At 67.0% G+C, this 12800-nt stretch overlaps 1 protein-coding gene across 3 annotated transcripts; it reads right to left on the bottom strand.

Moving 5' to 3' along the window:
- Nucleotides 1–6832: 6832 nt before the first annotated feature.
- LOC102452016 (ADP-ribosylation factor 6-like) lies at nt 6833–12528 on the bottom strand. 3 transcript variants are annotated; one of them, XM_075917192.2, is made up of 2 exons: nt 12342–12528; nt 6833–9838 (listed from the first exon to the last, which is right to left on the bottom strand). In XM_075917192.2, the coding sequence occupies exon 2, from the start codon at nt 9804–9806 to the stop codon at nt 9279–9281; it is 528 nt and encodes a 175-aa protein (XP_075773307.1). In that variant the 5' UTR covers nt 9807–9838; nt 12342–12528; the 3' UTR covers nt 6833–9278. The 3 variants fall into 3 exon arrangements, with proteins under 3 accessions (XP_075773307.1, XP_075773308.1, XP_089625956.1); XM_075917193.2 differs by lacking the exon at nt 12342–12528 and adding an exon at nt 11578–11950; XM_089769830.1 differs by lacking the exon at nt 12342–12528 and adding an exon at nt 11097–11516.
- Between the last annotated feature and the right edge of the window lie 272 nt (nt 12529–12800).

Raw genomic sequence — 12800 nt, 5'->3', positions numbered from 1 at the left:
CTCAAGCCCCAGCTGGGGGTTTGCCTCTAGGTGCCGGGGCCCAGGCTAGCGCCGACACTGCAGCCCCCTTTTGCTTCTCCCCCTCACCTCCGCCTGCTGCTCAGCTGGGCCAGGGTTCCAGAGCCCTCCCTCCGCCCACAGGAGGCTGATCTGAGCCTGGATTCCTGCCCCCCCCCCATTTGCAAACCCAGCAGGATCATTTGGGTTTGGTGCTTTTCCTTTTACACACAAAATACCTCGGGAATTGGCTGCCCAGAGCTGCTTTTCCAAGCCAGGGCCCCGCTATCAGCCATCGGCTGGGTCACGGTCCTGGTGTCACCGGAGCCCTGCCCATGTGCAGCCTCACTGCGACCCAAGGAGAAAGCGACGTCTCCACGTCTTGTACTTAGACTGGAAACTCTTTGGGGCAGGTGCTGCAGCCCCCTCTCGGCATGATGGGACTCATGGCCCTGGTGCACCATGGGAGATTTAGTCTGGCCAGGGAGTCCAACCCGTAGCAGAGAATAATGACCCGAGGCAGCCACGCTACAAAATGCACCCAGCACTGCTGTGCTACTTCTGCATTGAAATATTTTGTGGGCTGCCTGAAAAGCATTCTGGTTTGAGGGCATCTGAGGGAAGCAGACACTGTTAATAAAAAACCCATTCAATCACCCCCCAACACGCACAACAGTTTCAGCATAAAACTTCTGGCCTGCCTTAATCCACCCAGATATGGGCAGAACTTTACAGGCAACTTTCACTCTGGGATTTCCTGACTTTCAAGAGTTTGCTTGACTTTGCGACTTCAACATGATTTTAAATGTAGCTTTTGGTATGAAATTTGCAAAACATAGAAATGGCAGCTCCGGGCACCATTTTCCAGACAACAGCAGAACGCTGTCTCAAACGGGCCAGGGCAGAGTTAAGGGTAGGCAGGCAACCTTTGGCATTCCGTGATTTGGAACTGTTAATGTTCTTTTAATGTTGCCATTTCAGGCAGGGAATCTTATCAGTGTTGTGCCAAGGTCCTGCTGGAGGGGGTAGGGTTTAAGGACAAGGATGCCGTTGTCCAAAATGTACAACCGTATGGATTAATTTTCCAATCCTGTAACTCACTAATCGCTTTTACAAAATAACTTTTAGTGGGACAGCTAGGGCCGTGTACAGTTCCTGCCTATGTCTCCTCCTTTCCACAGATCCCACTTTATTATTTCTGCACTTGGTGGTTTCTTTAAGATGCCAAGAGAACATCTTTCCCCGATTAAGAAGGATAAAAAAAAGATGCCTTTTCTTGCGGGAAGCATTTTTCCTCCCATCAGAAAGGGGCCTGTTTAAAACAGCTCATCCCAGGCTGACACATCCTGCCTACAGAGGGGCAAGACACAGCAATTACGGCCCCTTGTGTGTTGGGGAAGGGTCTTGCTGAGAGAGCAGACTGCTTGCCTGCAGCAGATAAGGAGGGACATCCAAAGAAGGATTGACCCAAGCAAGGCCCCTTACGTTTTAAATTCTCCTTGATGCTTTAAAGTGCCAGGTCCAGGGTCCCACATGTAGCCTCAGGATAGATGGCACGTGAGGCCAGCTAGCAGAGTTATCTGTGGCCCCTATGGTGGTGGATACATTTACCCGTGGGTACACTACGGAGCCTGCGCTGGCAGGGAGGGTGGGGGGTTGAGATGTTTCTGACGTCTGGCCTGGCCTGAGCAAAGCGGAACCTACACAAGGGCTACGTCTAGACTGGCATGATTTTCCACAAATGCTTTTAACAGAAAAGGTTTTAAAGTTTTCCGTTAAACGCATTTGCGGAAAAGAGCATCTAGATCGGCAGGACACTTTTTCGCCAAAGCACGTTTTGCAGAAAAGCGTCCGTGGCCAGTCTAGACGCGCTTTTGCACAAAAAAGCCTCGATCGCCAAATCTGAGCTGTCTACACTGGCCCTTTTGTGCAAAGGGACTTTTGCCCGAACGGGAGCAGCGTGGCATTTCCGCAAGACGCGCTGATTTCTTCCATGAGATCGTCAGTGCTCTAGTGGAAATTCAAGCGGCCAGTGTAGACAGCTGGCAAGTTTTTCCACACAAGCAGCTGCTTTTGCGGAAAAATTTGCCAGTCTAGACACAGCCCAGGGGTTTGTTCCAGCCGACCAGCCTAGCGCAGACGCGGCAGGTGCAAGCGACAGCGGGCTTGGCTTTTGCTAGCAGAGTTTCTGCCAGTTCCTTGGACCCAACGTAGTTCTCCCGCTCGCGGGGCTCGCTCTCAGCAGAAGTAGGGCGTTTGCCTAGGTCAGGGACCAGAGCTGGAAGGGGGATTGAGGGGCAGAGCCGTGAGGGGAGATCCCAAGGTAGAATTGCAGGGGGGCTGAGGGGAGCCCGCATGGCTGCTCTGCAGGGGGCTGAGGCCTGAGCCGGAGTCCAGCCAGCGCTCTAAACGGCCGGGGTTTCTGTGCCGCCCACCGTTCAAGCAGGCCCAAAAGGGAGAGGGGACGGGCTGGCAGCTGCCTCTCCCCCCTCCCAGCTGCATCAACTCTCACAGACCCTCCCTTCTGTGCTGATCCCTCCCAGCTGCTCTGCTCACAGGTGGGCTGAGCCCCTTCCTGGTCCCCGGGCAGCCTGTGAGCCTGACGGCCGGCGCCGAGCAGCTGGAAGTGCCCCCCTCTGGCTGCAGGAACCCCCAGGCCTGCCCCACGCGCCCCGTCCCCTGCTCCCGGGGGCTAAAAGAAACTTCTTCAAGTGGGTGGGGGCAGGAGGGCTCCCCAGCTTGGGGCAGGCTCAGGCATGTGTCTGGGCGGTAGGGCTGAATCACCGCAGCTGGCGCGCCCGCGCTGCCCAAGCTACCTCCAGGGCCTGCGGCGGGCGACAAACCCACTCCCCCCCCACCCTTCCTCATCTCTGGGGCAGAGGAGTCCCGAGCGGGCTGCTGCCAGGGGACAGAACCCTTGGGGGGCGGAGTCTGGCCCTGGGAGATCAGCCAAGCTGCACCACAGCGGGGAGGGGCCGGGCACACCCACAGCATCCCCGCTGCCCGGCCCGACTCTCCCTCTCCAGCTCCCTTACCACCCCGAGCCAGGCCGGTACCTTCCCTCTCGCTGCCCCCTTTGCCCGGCGCCCAGCTCCCTCCAGCGCATGCTGCTAAGGGGGCAGCTCCGTCATTCCCGGAGCAGGGGACACGGGACCTCTGGGACCCAGCGTGGGCGTAACGAGATCACCCTGTTCTGATTGAAGGGCTCACGGCTGCTCCCCTCCCCCAGCTCCTGCCCACGGAGCCGGCCGATGGCAGTTCGGGGGCTGCCCGGGCAGGCGTGTTGCTGGGAAGCCAGGCAGGGCTCACCCGCCGGGGCTGGGATTGCACTGCAGAGCCAGGCCAGCAGGTCTGCGAGACCCAACGAGGCACTGGCCCTGATCCCTGGGGCTCTGGGCTCTTTGCTCTCCTGCCCCGAAGCTGCAGCTCCAGAGCCGGCTCGGCCACCCACCCTTCAAACCCACTACCCGGCGTGTGAGGGGCAAGCCCCAGGCTGGCTCGCGCCAGGTTCCTTCCGGGCCTGCCCTCCGCACCCTTCCCTCCGTCGCAGGCCGGGCGAGCAGGGGCAGCAGCCTCGGCACCACGGCCGAGAAGGGAACGACCAGCCCCAGCAAGAGCGACACTGGCAGCCGGGCCCTCCAGCTCTGCCCCTGCCAGCAGCGTCGACGCGGCTCCGGCAGCCCCGGTGCCGTGTCAGGCTCACGCCTGAGCTCGCTTGTTGGCCCTCGCGCCGCGCCGGCTCTCAGGGCCCTGCGGGTGCAGCGACCCAGCCGGGAGCCAGGGGCCAAGCCCTGCTATTCCGCAGTGTAGACGCAGCTGCTCTGGGCTCCAGGAGGCTGCCCAGAATAGCCCCCCGCTGCTTTCCTTTGCCCCCCGGACGGTCCAGGCTTCCCACCCCCGGGAACACGAGAGGCTGGGCTGGGTGGCTCGGGGCCACGAGAGGGAATCGGGAGCCTTCCCCCCACTCCTGTGGGCCTGGCGCTACCCCACCCCAGACCAGTGCCAGCGGGGAAGCTGCGTGGGGCAGGCTCGCAGGCTGGTTCCCGGGGGACAGCAGCCCCCCCCCGTCATCCCACCCCCAGCAGGGAGGCCCAGGAGTAACTGGGCCCCCCGTGACTGGCAGGAGGGGGTGGGGCTGTCACTGCTCGGGGGGTGCCCAGAGCCCCTCGCTCTGCCGGGCCCCACCATGTGAGGAGGGGGAGGCTCGGGTGCAAGGAGCTGCAGGGCAGTGCAGAGCCGGGCGCGCTGTGCGACTCACAGCCAAGGCAGAGACGAGGGCTCCGGCAGGGTGCGCCCGGCGGCCTGACCACAGGGGCAGGAAGCAGCGAGCACACGGGGCTGGGCTCACGCAGCCCAGGAAACGCGGCGGCTCGCTCGCCGGCTGCTGCAACTCGGCCTCCAGCGAGCAGAGACCTAGGCGCCCCCTCTGCCTCCCAAACGGGAACCGCACCCATGGCCCCTGGCACCCCGAGATGCACCGGCTCCCGCTGCAGGCCCGCCAGGCGCGCGGTGCCCGGCCCCCCCCGTGCAGGCCCGCCAGGCGCGCGGTGCCCGGCCCCCCCCCGTGCAGGCCCGCCGAGCGCAGGGTACCCGCCCCCCCCCCGTGCAGGCCCGCCAAGCGCAGGGTACCCGCCCCCCCCCCCCCGTGCAGGCCCGCCAAGCGCAGGGTACCCGCCCCCGTGCAGGCCCGCCGAGCGCAGGGTACCCGCCCCCCCCCCGTGCAGGCCCGCCGAGCGCAGGGTACCCGCCCCCCCCCCGTGCAGGCCCGCCGAGCGCAGGGTACCCGCCCCCCCCCCGTGCAGGCCCGCCGAGCGCAGGGTGCCCGCCCCACACTCCGAGCAGCAAGGGCAGGGCTGCGGCTGGGAGGCGGGTTAGTGTCACGCTGCTGGTTCAAATCCCCCTCGCAGGGCGGAGCCGCTGGGACGGGGGAGGCTGGCTCCGCCAGGGGGGCTCAGCAGATGGGCCTCTCCCCCCTGAAGCTGCTGCCTGCCCCAGAGAGGCTGCAGAGCCGCAGCTTCCAAAATGCTAAGGGACAGGCCCCCTGCGGGCGCCCGCTGTGCCCCCCTCCCCCCAGCCAGAGCTCCAGAGGGGAGGAAGGGTGGTGGAAAGGCACCAAGACGGGGGCAGGGGGAGAGTTAGGCCCCCAACTTCCTCTATGAACCCGGGCCCCCCCTTTCCCAGCATCTCCAGAGAGGCTGGGGCAGGGACTCCAGGCCCTGCCGGGCGGGGGGTACCCCAGAGCAGGACGGGCCCCCGAGAAGCTAGGCGAGGAGTCTTCCGAGCGCAGGCCCTTAGCCCCGGGGGATGCTCCGTCTCTTGCCCGCCTTGGAGCTAGACGGGCCTAGCGGCCGGAGCCCGGGAGGGGAGTGACGCCTCCAGGCACCCAGACAGCACGTGCCCCGGTTCCGCCTTCCGGCCTGAGTCTCTGGGCAAGTCCAGGAAAGCCCCACGGCCCCCGTGCCAGCGCTCTGGCCGGGCGTGGGGCTGTGTGCAGCCGCTGCACCCTGGGCGCCAATCCTGACCACCAGGGCGTGTCCATTGGGGGGTCCCCTGCAGGGGACAGGTCAACCCAGCGGCTCCCCAGGTATCCCCCCAGGCCGATACTCCAGCTACAGCACAGCCGGCCGGCCACGCAGCAGGGGGTTCCCCGCAGTGGGGATGGGGGCAGAGGAGAATGGGGCTAAAAGTTTTGATTTCACATTGGCCCCCCGCCAGCTCCAGAAAGGAGCACGTGAGCTGGGCTGGAGAGCCCCGTAAGGCTCCATGTGGGGGGCAGCAGTGGGGAGACATGGGAGCTGGAACCCAAGCACCAGGCAGGCTGCAATGCTGAGTCCTGCAGAGTGGTGTCTAGGTTTACAGTGGAGGGGTGGTAACCTGGACCCCTGGGTTGTCTCCCCAGCTCCGGGAGGGGAGTGAGGTCTAGTGGTTAGAGCAGGCAGGCTAGGGGACAGGACTCCTGTCTTCTTGTCACGAGCTCAGTGCCTCAGTTTCCCCCTTTTCAGAGTCCTGGGCTCCATTTCCCACCCCTTTGTTAGGGGCAGAGGCAGCAGTCCCAGGAGAACCAGCCCGGGAAGAGGCAAGCACAGCCCCAGGCAGCTCCGGGAAATGTCTTGAGCCCTTCCCCCGGCTGTGGGTTCCAGTCACCAGCAGCAAGACTCCACCCCCGGCCTGGAACCCGGGTGCCCTGAGCCGTAGGCCCCCGCTCAGGAAGCAAGCCCGGCTGCGGAGCGTGACACACACAACGGCCAGCTGGCATGGGGGGGCGTGTCCAGGGCTCCGGCACAGCAGCACGGAGCCAGAAAGGAGCTCAGCTCCCGTCAAGCCTCCCTCTGCCCGTTTCCCCAGCCCGAGGGGCGGCCCCGGCGCAGGAAGACACGGCCCTCGCCTCGTGCTGCATTTCCTGCCCCAGCCCCTGCTCAGACCCTCTGCAGCGCCAGCTCCCAGCGGCGAGGGGTCCATCCCAGATCACAGCGAGACAGAACCGGGGCCCAGCCCAGAGGAGCCGCCCTGGCTCCCCTCCCTTGGCACAGGAGCCTGGGGCCCAGCTCACGGGTGCTCAACCCCCTTGCACAGTCACCCCCAGTCTGCTGCTGCCGTTTCAGAGCCCCACTCCCCCCAGGTGCTCAGCTTGGCGCTCGGCCTGGCCTTTTCCAGCCGGGGCCCTGCGTGCGGCACAGCCCCTTCGGGACAGCTGGGGAAACCGAGGCGCAGAAGGGGGGAGTGGTCCCAGAGCGCTAACCCTGCCCCACAGGAGACACGGGGCCGGGGCGGGACTACAGAACCAGACCCCTGCGTGGACAGACCCTCCTAAAGCACCAGACGGCAGCCAGGGCAGTTCTTTAAAAAGATTTTCATTTGCGTAAAGATTAAAAAGGAAAAACCCTTTAAGACCGGTGTGAGCGGCAGGAGCCTTGGGAAGGCTTCCCGCCCGAGGGGCTCCGGCCGCAGGGAGACGCCTCCCGCCCGAGGGGCTCCGGCCGCAGGGAGACGCCTCCCGCCCGAGGGGCTCCGGCCGCAGGGAGACGCCTCCCGCCCGAGGGGCTCCGGCCGCAGGGAGACGCCTCCCGCCCGAGGGGCTCCGGCCGCAGGGAGACGCCTCCCGCCCGAGGGGCTCCGGCCGCAGGGAGACGCTTCCCGCCCGAGGGGCTCCGGCTGCAGGGAGACGCTTCCCGAAGAGGCCCGGAGGCGGCGGGAGCCTTCCCGGATTCCAGCGACAGTCAGGGGCGGGGGCAGCAGCGCCCCAGCCAGGGTCCAGTCCCCAGCGAGCACCGTGCTCTCCTTGAAGCAGGGCGGCACTTCAGTGAAGGCACAGGAGTCTCCCCCTTGGGAGGCAGGTTTGCGGGGGCGGCCTCGGGCCCCTCGCCCCAGCGCAGGTGAACACGAGGCGGCCCAGCCGGCCCCGCTCGGGGTCTGCTCACCGCACACCTGAGATGCCTTAGGGCCCTGCCCAGGCTGTGCTCGGCGCGGGGGGACTCCGGGAGGGGCGGGCGGCCGGCACCGAGCAGGCGGGACTTGTGCGCAGCGTCACCCTGGCAGCAGCCGCAGACTTTTAAGTGCTTTTGCTCACGCTGCACAAGGGGGACAAGGCGGGGGGGGGGGTGTGTGGCAGGAAGAGGAGCCCCCACCTGCCCCCCACCAGGCACGCAGCCTTCCCTGGCTTCGGCTCCGCGTGCACACCAGCTGGCCCGGCAGGGCGGGCGGAGGGGGCTTTGGAAGGGGGCAACTGGTAAGTTACGCAGACCAAGCCGGAACGTGAAAGGAACACGGCCCCTCTGGGCCTACGGCAGTGCCAGGGCTCTGTGTGCGCGGCAGGGGGGCGGGAGAGGGGCGAGTGGCACCCCGGAGGCGGCAGCAGCACAGGAGGGGCCAGGGCCGGGCAGCAGCCGGTGTCGAGCGAGAGGCAGCCCCGGCCGAGCGGCATCAAGGCTGCCAGGCTGGAGCCAGAAGGGCCGGGCAGACGGGGGCTGCCGGCAGTGAGGGGCCCCGCCCCTTGCCGACTCTGATTCATTCTTTCCGGGGCCCCGCCCTGAGAGGAGGGCGAGCGGCCCGCAGGGCTGGCAGCCTGCAATCTCCCCAGGGCTGCCCAGGCGGGGGGTCGGGGCCATGGCTCTAGAGATCCCAGGCCAGCCCTCCCCAGCCCGGAGCACAAGGCCGGGTGCCAGCCGTGGGCGTGGCTCGAGCATTCCCCCGCCAGGACCAGCAGGTTCCTCCAGTGGCGGCATGGCCTGCGCCCCGCCCCCCCCTCTCCCCCGCAGGGCGGCCGCCTGACATCAGAGGGGAGGGAAGGCCTGGCGCTCGGTGCAAGGCGCTCTGGGCGCGAGGGAAGGGCTCCAGCTCGGCCCCGCACCGGGCCCTGCATTGCCCCCTCCAGGAAGAAGGGCCAGGCAGACAGAGCCAGCCGGGTGTAGCTGTTCCCCCTCTGCGGGAGGGCTTCTCTGGGCAAGGGGCCTTGGCTACCTGCAGGGAGGCGGATGCTAAGAGGGCAGAGCAGCGACGGGGAGCTGGGGCAGGGCCCCCCCCCCGGCCAACAGCAGGGACTCCGCTGGGACGGGCTCCTGGGACACCCCCTGGAAGGAGCGAAGGCCCAGCCCCGAGCCGAGGGGCCCCGGGACCCCCTCGCCCAGCACAGGCCTACGGGCAGATGGCCTGAGCCATGCAGGGGGAGGCATTTACCAGTGGGGGAAGGGGGACAGCTGCACCCACAGGGCCCGATCCAAAGCCCACTGCTGTCCCAGGAGAGGGACGCCCCAGCAGGCCAGGGCAGGGCAGGGAGAAGAGTCACTCCCCCCGGGGCAGAATCCCGCCCACGGGCTGGGGAAACCGGTTTGGGAGGAGCGTTGGGGCGGCCTGCCAGGCAGCACCCTGGGCTTCTCCAGCTGAGCTGGCGCTACAGGGACGGCCCCCCAGGGATTGGGGGGGGCCATAAGGCTCCAGCAGTTTGAAGGGACGTGCAGCTGTCACTCCAACTGGCCCTGTATTTCCTTCTCCTTGGGCGTCGGGGGCCTTGCCCCCCCCGCTGGCTGGCTCCGGGAGGGATTCCCTGCCCCATACCGCTCGCTCCCACCCGCCCCGGTGAGCAGAACCGTGGGGCGGAGGGAAGAGGGGGTGGGGGCAGCCCCCTCCAAGTTAGTGAAATGAACTCTCAATCAGGAGAGGGCAGGCAAGGAGCAGCCCCCACAACCCGCAGCCTTGCTGACACCCCACCCCCATGGGGGGCTCGGCTCCCACCGGCCGGCCGCCGGGCGCGAGACGGACGCGGGCGCGGGGAGGCGGAGCCGGGATTAAGATTTGTAATTGGACGTCAGCCACATGAGCCCTTCGCAGAGTCCTTCCCCGGAGGTGGCGCAGGAGGGCTGCACGTACCAGTTCCTGTCCCGGATGCGCGTCAGGCCCAGCTTCTCCTGGATCTCGTGGGGCTTCATGGCGTCGGGCAGGTCCTGCTTGTTGGCGAAGATGAGGATGATGGCGTCCCGCATCTCCCGGTCGTTGATGATGCGGTGCAGCTCCTGCCGGCCCTCGTCGATGCGGTCGCGGTCGGCGCAGTCCACCACGAAGATCAGCCCCTGGGTCCCTGTGTAGTAGTGTCGCCAGAGGGGCCGGATCTTGTCCTGGCCCCCCACGTCCCACACGTTGAACTTGACGTTCTTGTAGGTCACCGTCTCCACGTTGAAGCCGACCGTGGGGATGGTGGTGACCGACTGGCCCAGCTTCAGCTTGTAGAGGATGGTCGTCTTGCCAGCCGCATCCAGGCCCAGCATCAGAATCCGCATCTCTTTATTGCCAAAGATCTTGGAGAGCATCTTCCCCATGGCTGCAGGCGAGCAGCACAGTCCATGCAAGGCTGGAGAAGGAACACAGCGAGGTGGCGTCAGACACGGGGCTGAGCTCTGCCCCAGCTCCCCTCCCTGCTCCCACCCCTCCCCGGGTCACTGCTCGGAAGGGCCAGGAGGCGAGCGGGGCTTATATCCCAGTGCTGCCACCAATTCCCGCTTGAGCCCTCAAGGCCTCAGTCTTGCCCATCTGTGAAATGGAAACAACGCTGTCTCCCCACACCCTTTGTCCTGCTGCTCCTGGAAGCCCCGAGGTGTTACTGGATCTGTCGCATGGAAATGGAGACCCAGGCAGGGTCTCGCGCCACGGCACTTTGCCCACCCGGATGACACCCAAACGACTCTTCCATTTCACAGGGGGAAACCAGAGGCAGAGGGGCCCGAGAGAGGACGAATCAAGGCCTTATTCCTACAGGCCCCGTTCCTCCCAAAGCTGGGCTCCCCGACTCCCCATCCCTCTGCTCCAGACCATGGGACTCCCCTCCCAGGAGCCCTGAGGCCCCCCTGCCCGGCTCTGAGCCGCCAGCTATTCAGAGCGCACCAGGACGGCGCCCACGCTGCCGAAGACAGAAGCCGGCCTGGCGCTCACGTCTCAGAGCACAGAAGCAGGAAGTCGCCGGCCCAGGTCCTTACGCCCTGAAATCCCCACTGCGCCCCCTCACCGGAGCAAGGGGAGAAGCCAGGGATACCTCAACAGTACAGGCTCAGCTCCCCGGCATCCACGGGGAGGGGGCTGGGAGGTGCCGGCAGCCCCCCTTGCTCTCGCTAGTCGGGGGGAGCAGAGGCCCCGCCCCCGGGACCCTGCTACGCCACCGTCCCATTAGGCATTGGGAACAGGCCCAAGGTCACATGCGAGGGGGAGTCTCCAGGGCTACGAAATGGGAAATGCCCCACCAGGCTGGTCTCCACGGCCCCGCCCCGCCCCTTGGATCCCCCCAGGACCCGGGAGGGGCAAGGCAGGCGGGGAGCCGGAGCCCAGAGCACATGGTGGCAGCTCCGGCGCGTGCCCCTCCCCCGTGACACCAGCCCAGGCCGCTCCCTTTCCTGCGTCACAGGGCAGGCGCGGCCCCCCCTCCCCCCGCTTTAAGGGCATCAGAATCAGGACCCTGAGTTTGGTTTAAGCCAATCAGAAGCAGCGTTAGGTGACCCCCCCCCCACAACAAAGCCTCCCCTCTTCATTCGGCCAGGGGTCACCCAGCCCAGGGGCTGCCTGCCTGTAACTGGCTTTATAAAACAGAGACCCCCCCCCCACACACCCCCAGCACAGACCGTGACTCGGGCTCTGGGCTCTACGGGCAGTGCCCGTTTCCTGGCTGACGGCAGGCCGTCCGCTCGCAGAACCCCACCCAGAAGGGGCTCAAAGTCCAGCCGAAAACTGTCAGGTCGCTCCCCTGCCCCTCCCTCTCACGGGGGCCGGGGGCTCCTCCGAAGCTTCCCTCCTCTCTGAGGGCTAGAAACCTTCCCGCTCTCTGGCAACCCCGCCTCTGGGCCCCACCTGCTCCCCCTCAAAGGGCATCCGCCTCCGCCACTGGCCGGCCGATGGCTGCCCCTCCCTGCCTCAGTTTCCCCTGTGCAAGACGGGGGTAAGGACATTGCCCTCCCAAGAGCAGCCTGCTCCCCGGCAGATCGGCCGCCAGGGCTCTGGGCAGCATTGCTGGGTCTACAGCAGGGCTTCTGGTTCTCAAATGCCCTTCGACTGCCCCCCGCCCCCCAAGCGAACGTGCTGCCCCGGCAGAGTCGTGGCACCGACCTTTGAGACGCAGAAGTTGCTACACGGGTGCAACTCCCAGGGCCTGTCCCAGCAGAGGAACCGAAGGGCCCCCGCAGGGCACGAGCCACCCAGCTCGGCCAGCCCCCCCAAGGCCCAAAGCCTGCACATGGGTCTCCTCCCCCGCAGAACAGCTGGGCAGGGGGTTGGGAATCCCCCCGGACCCTGGAGAGCTGTGGGGCAGATGCACCAGGGCCGGGCAAACCCCTGGGGGGGGGTCTCCCAGCCCGCTTATTACACCCAGGAAGGGGAAAGATTCCAGCCCCCCCCCCCGTGTGGGGGACAGGAAAGACACGTGCCCCTCCCCCAGCAGCAGATCAGCTGCTTGCTACAGGCAAGAGACATCCGACCGCTTCCCCTTTCGCCCCCCCGCGCCGCCCCCCCCAGCGGCTTCCGGGGGTCTGTTCCCGGCCGCTTCCATTCAAACCCCCGGAGCCCAAGTGCCAGCCCTCGACCCCCATTCCCACGCGCCGCCGCCGCCCCCCGGCCGCCAGGGGCACCCCCAGAATGGGACCCGCCCCCCGCAAAGCGCAGTGCCACGCTCCGGGCCCCCGGGAGGAGGGTCGGGGGTCGGGCCCCCCCAGCCCCGGGAGGAGGTTCGGCCCCCCTGCCCGGCTTACTGCTGGGGGGGGGGGGCGGATTTGAGCGGCGCGATCGCTCCCCCGACGATCGCCCGCCGGGGCGCCCCCCTCCTACCCCAGGGGCGGGGACCCCCGGCCCCGCCCCGCGCCCCCAGCCCCTCTCACCCGCGCGGGGCCCGCACAGCAGCCGCGGCTCCCCCCGCGCCGAACGCCGAACGCCGAGTAACAATTTCACTGTCGCCGCGTTCCACGGGGCTGCCCGGCATGGCCCGGCCCGGCTCGGCTCGGCGCTGCCCGGAATGGGAAAGGGCGCGGGCGGCGGGGGGGGGCCGGGCCCTCCCCGCCCTGCTGCCAGCCCTGCGCATGCTCGGACCTCTTAAAGGGACCGGCCCGCGGTGGCGGGGGGGGGGGGGGGCGCGCACTCTCCCTGCAGCACGCGGATTTGTGGGGACGCTGTGTGATGCACACGTGTGTGCGCCGGGCTGCCGTGGGAACGCACGCGCGTGTGTGCGCCGGGCTGCCGTGGGAACGCACGCGCGTGTGTGCGCCGGGCTGCCGTGGGAACGCACGCGCGTGTGTGTGCGCCGGGCTGCCGTGGGAACGCACGCGCGTGTGTGCGCCGGG

This window comes from Pelodiscus sinensis, chromosome 18 (genome assembly GCF_052426305.1).
Source record: "Pelodiscus sinensis isolate ZL-2025 chromosome 18, ASM5242630v1, whole genome shotgun sequence".
In the NCBI taxonomy this organism is placed as follows: Eukaryota; Metazoa; Chordata; order Testudines; family Trionychidae; genus Pelodiscus; species Pelodiscus sinensis.
The sequence above is the reverse complement of the archived record's forward strand: the minus strand, read 5'-3'. Positions and strand labels throughout refer to the sequence as shown.

Bases quoted from the DNA above. Each gene is read 5' to 3' on its own strand.
- LOC102452016 (XM_075917192.2), bottom strand. From the start codon at position 9,806: ATGGGGAAGATGCTCTCCAAGATCTTTGGCAATAAAGAGATGCGGATT.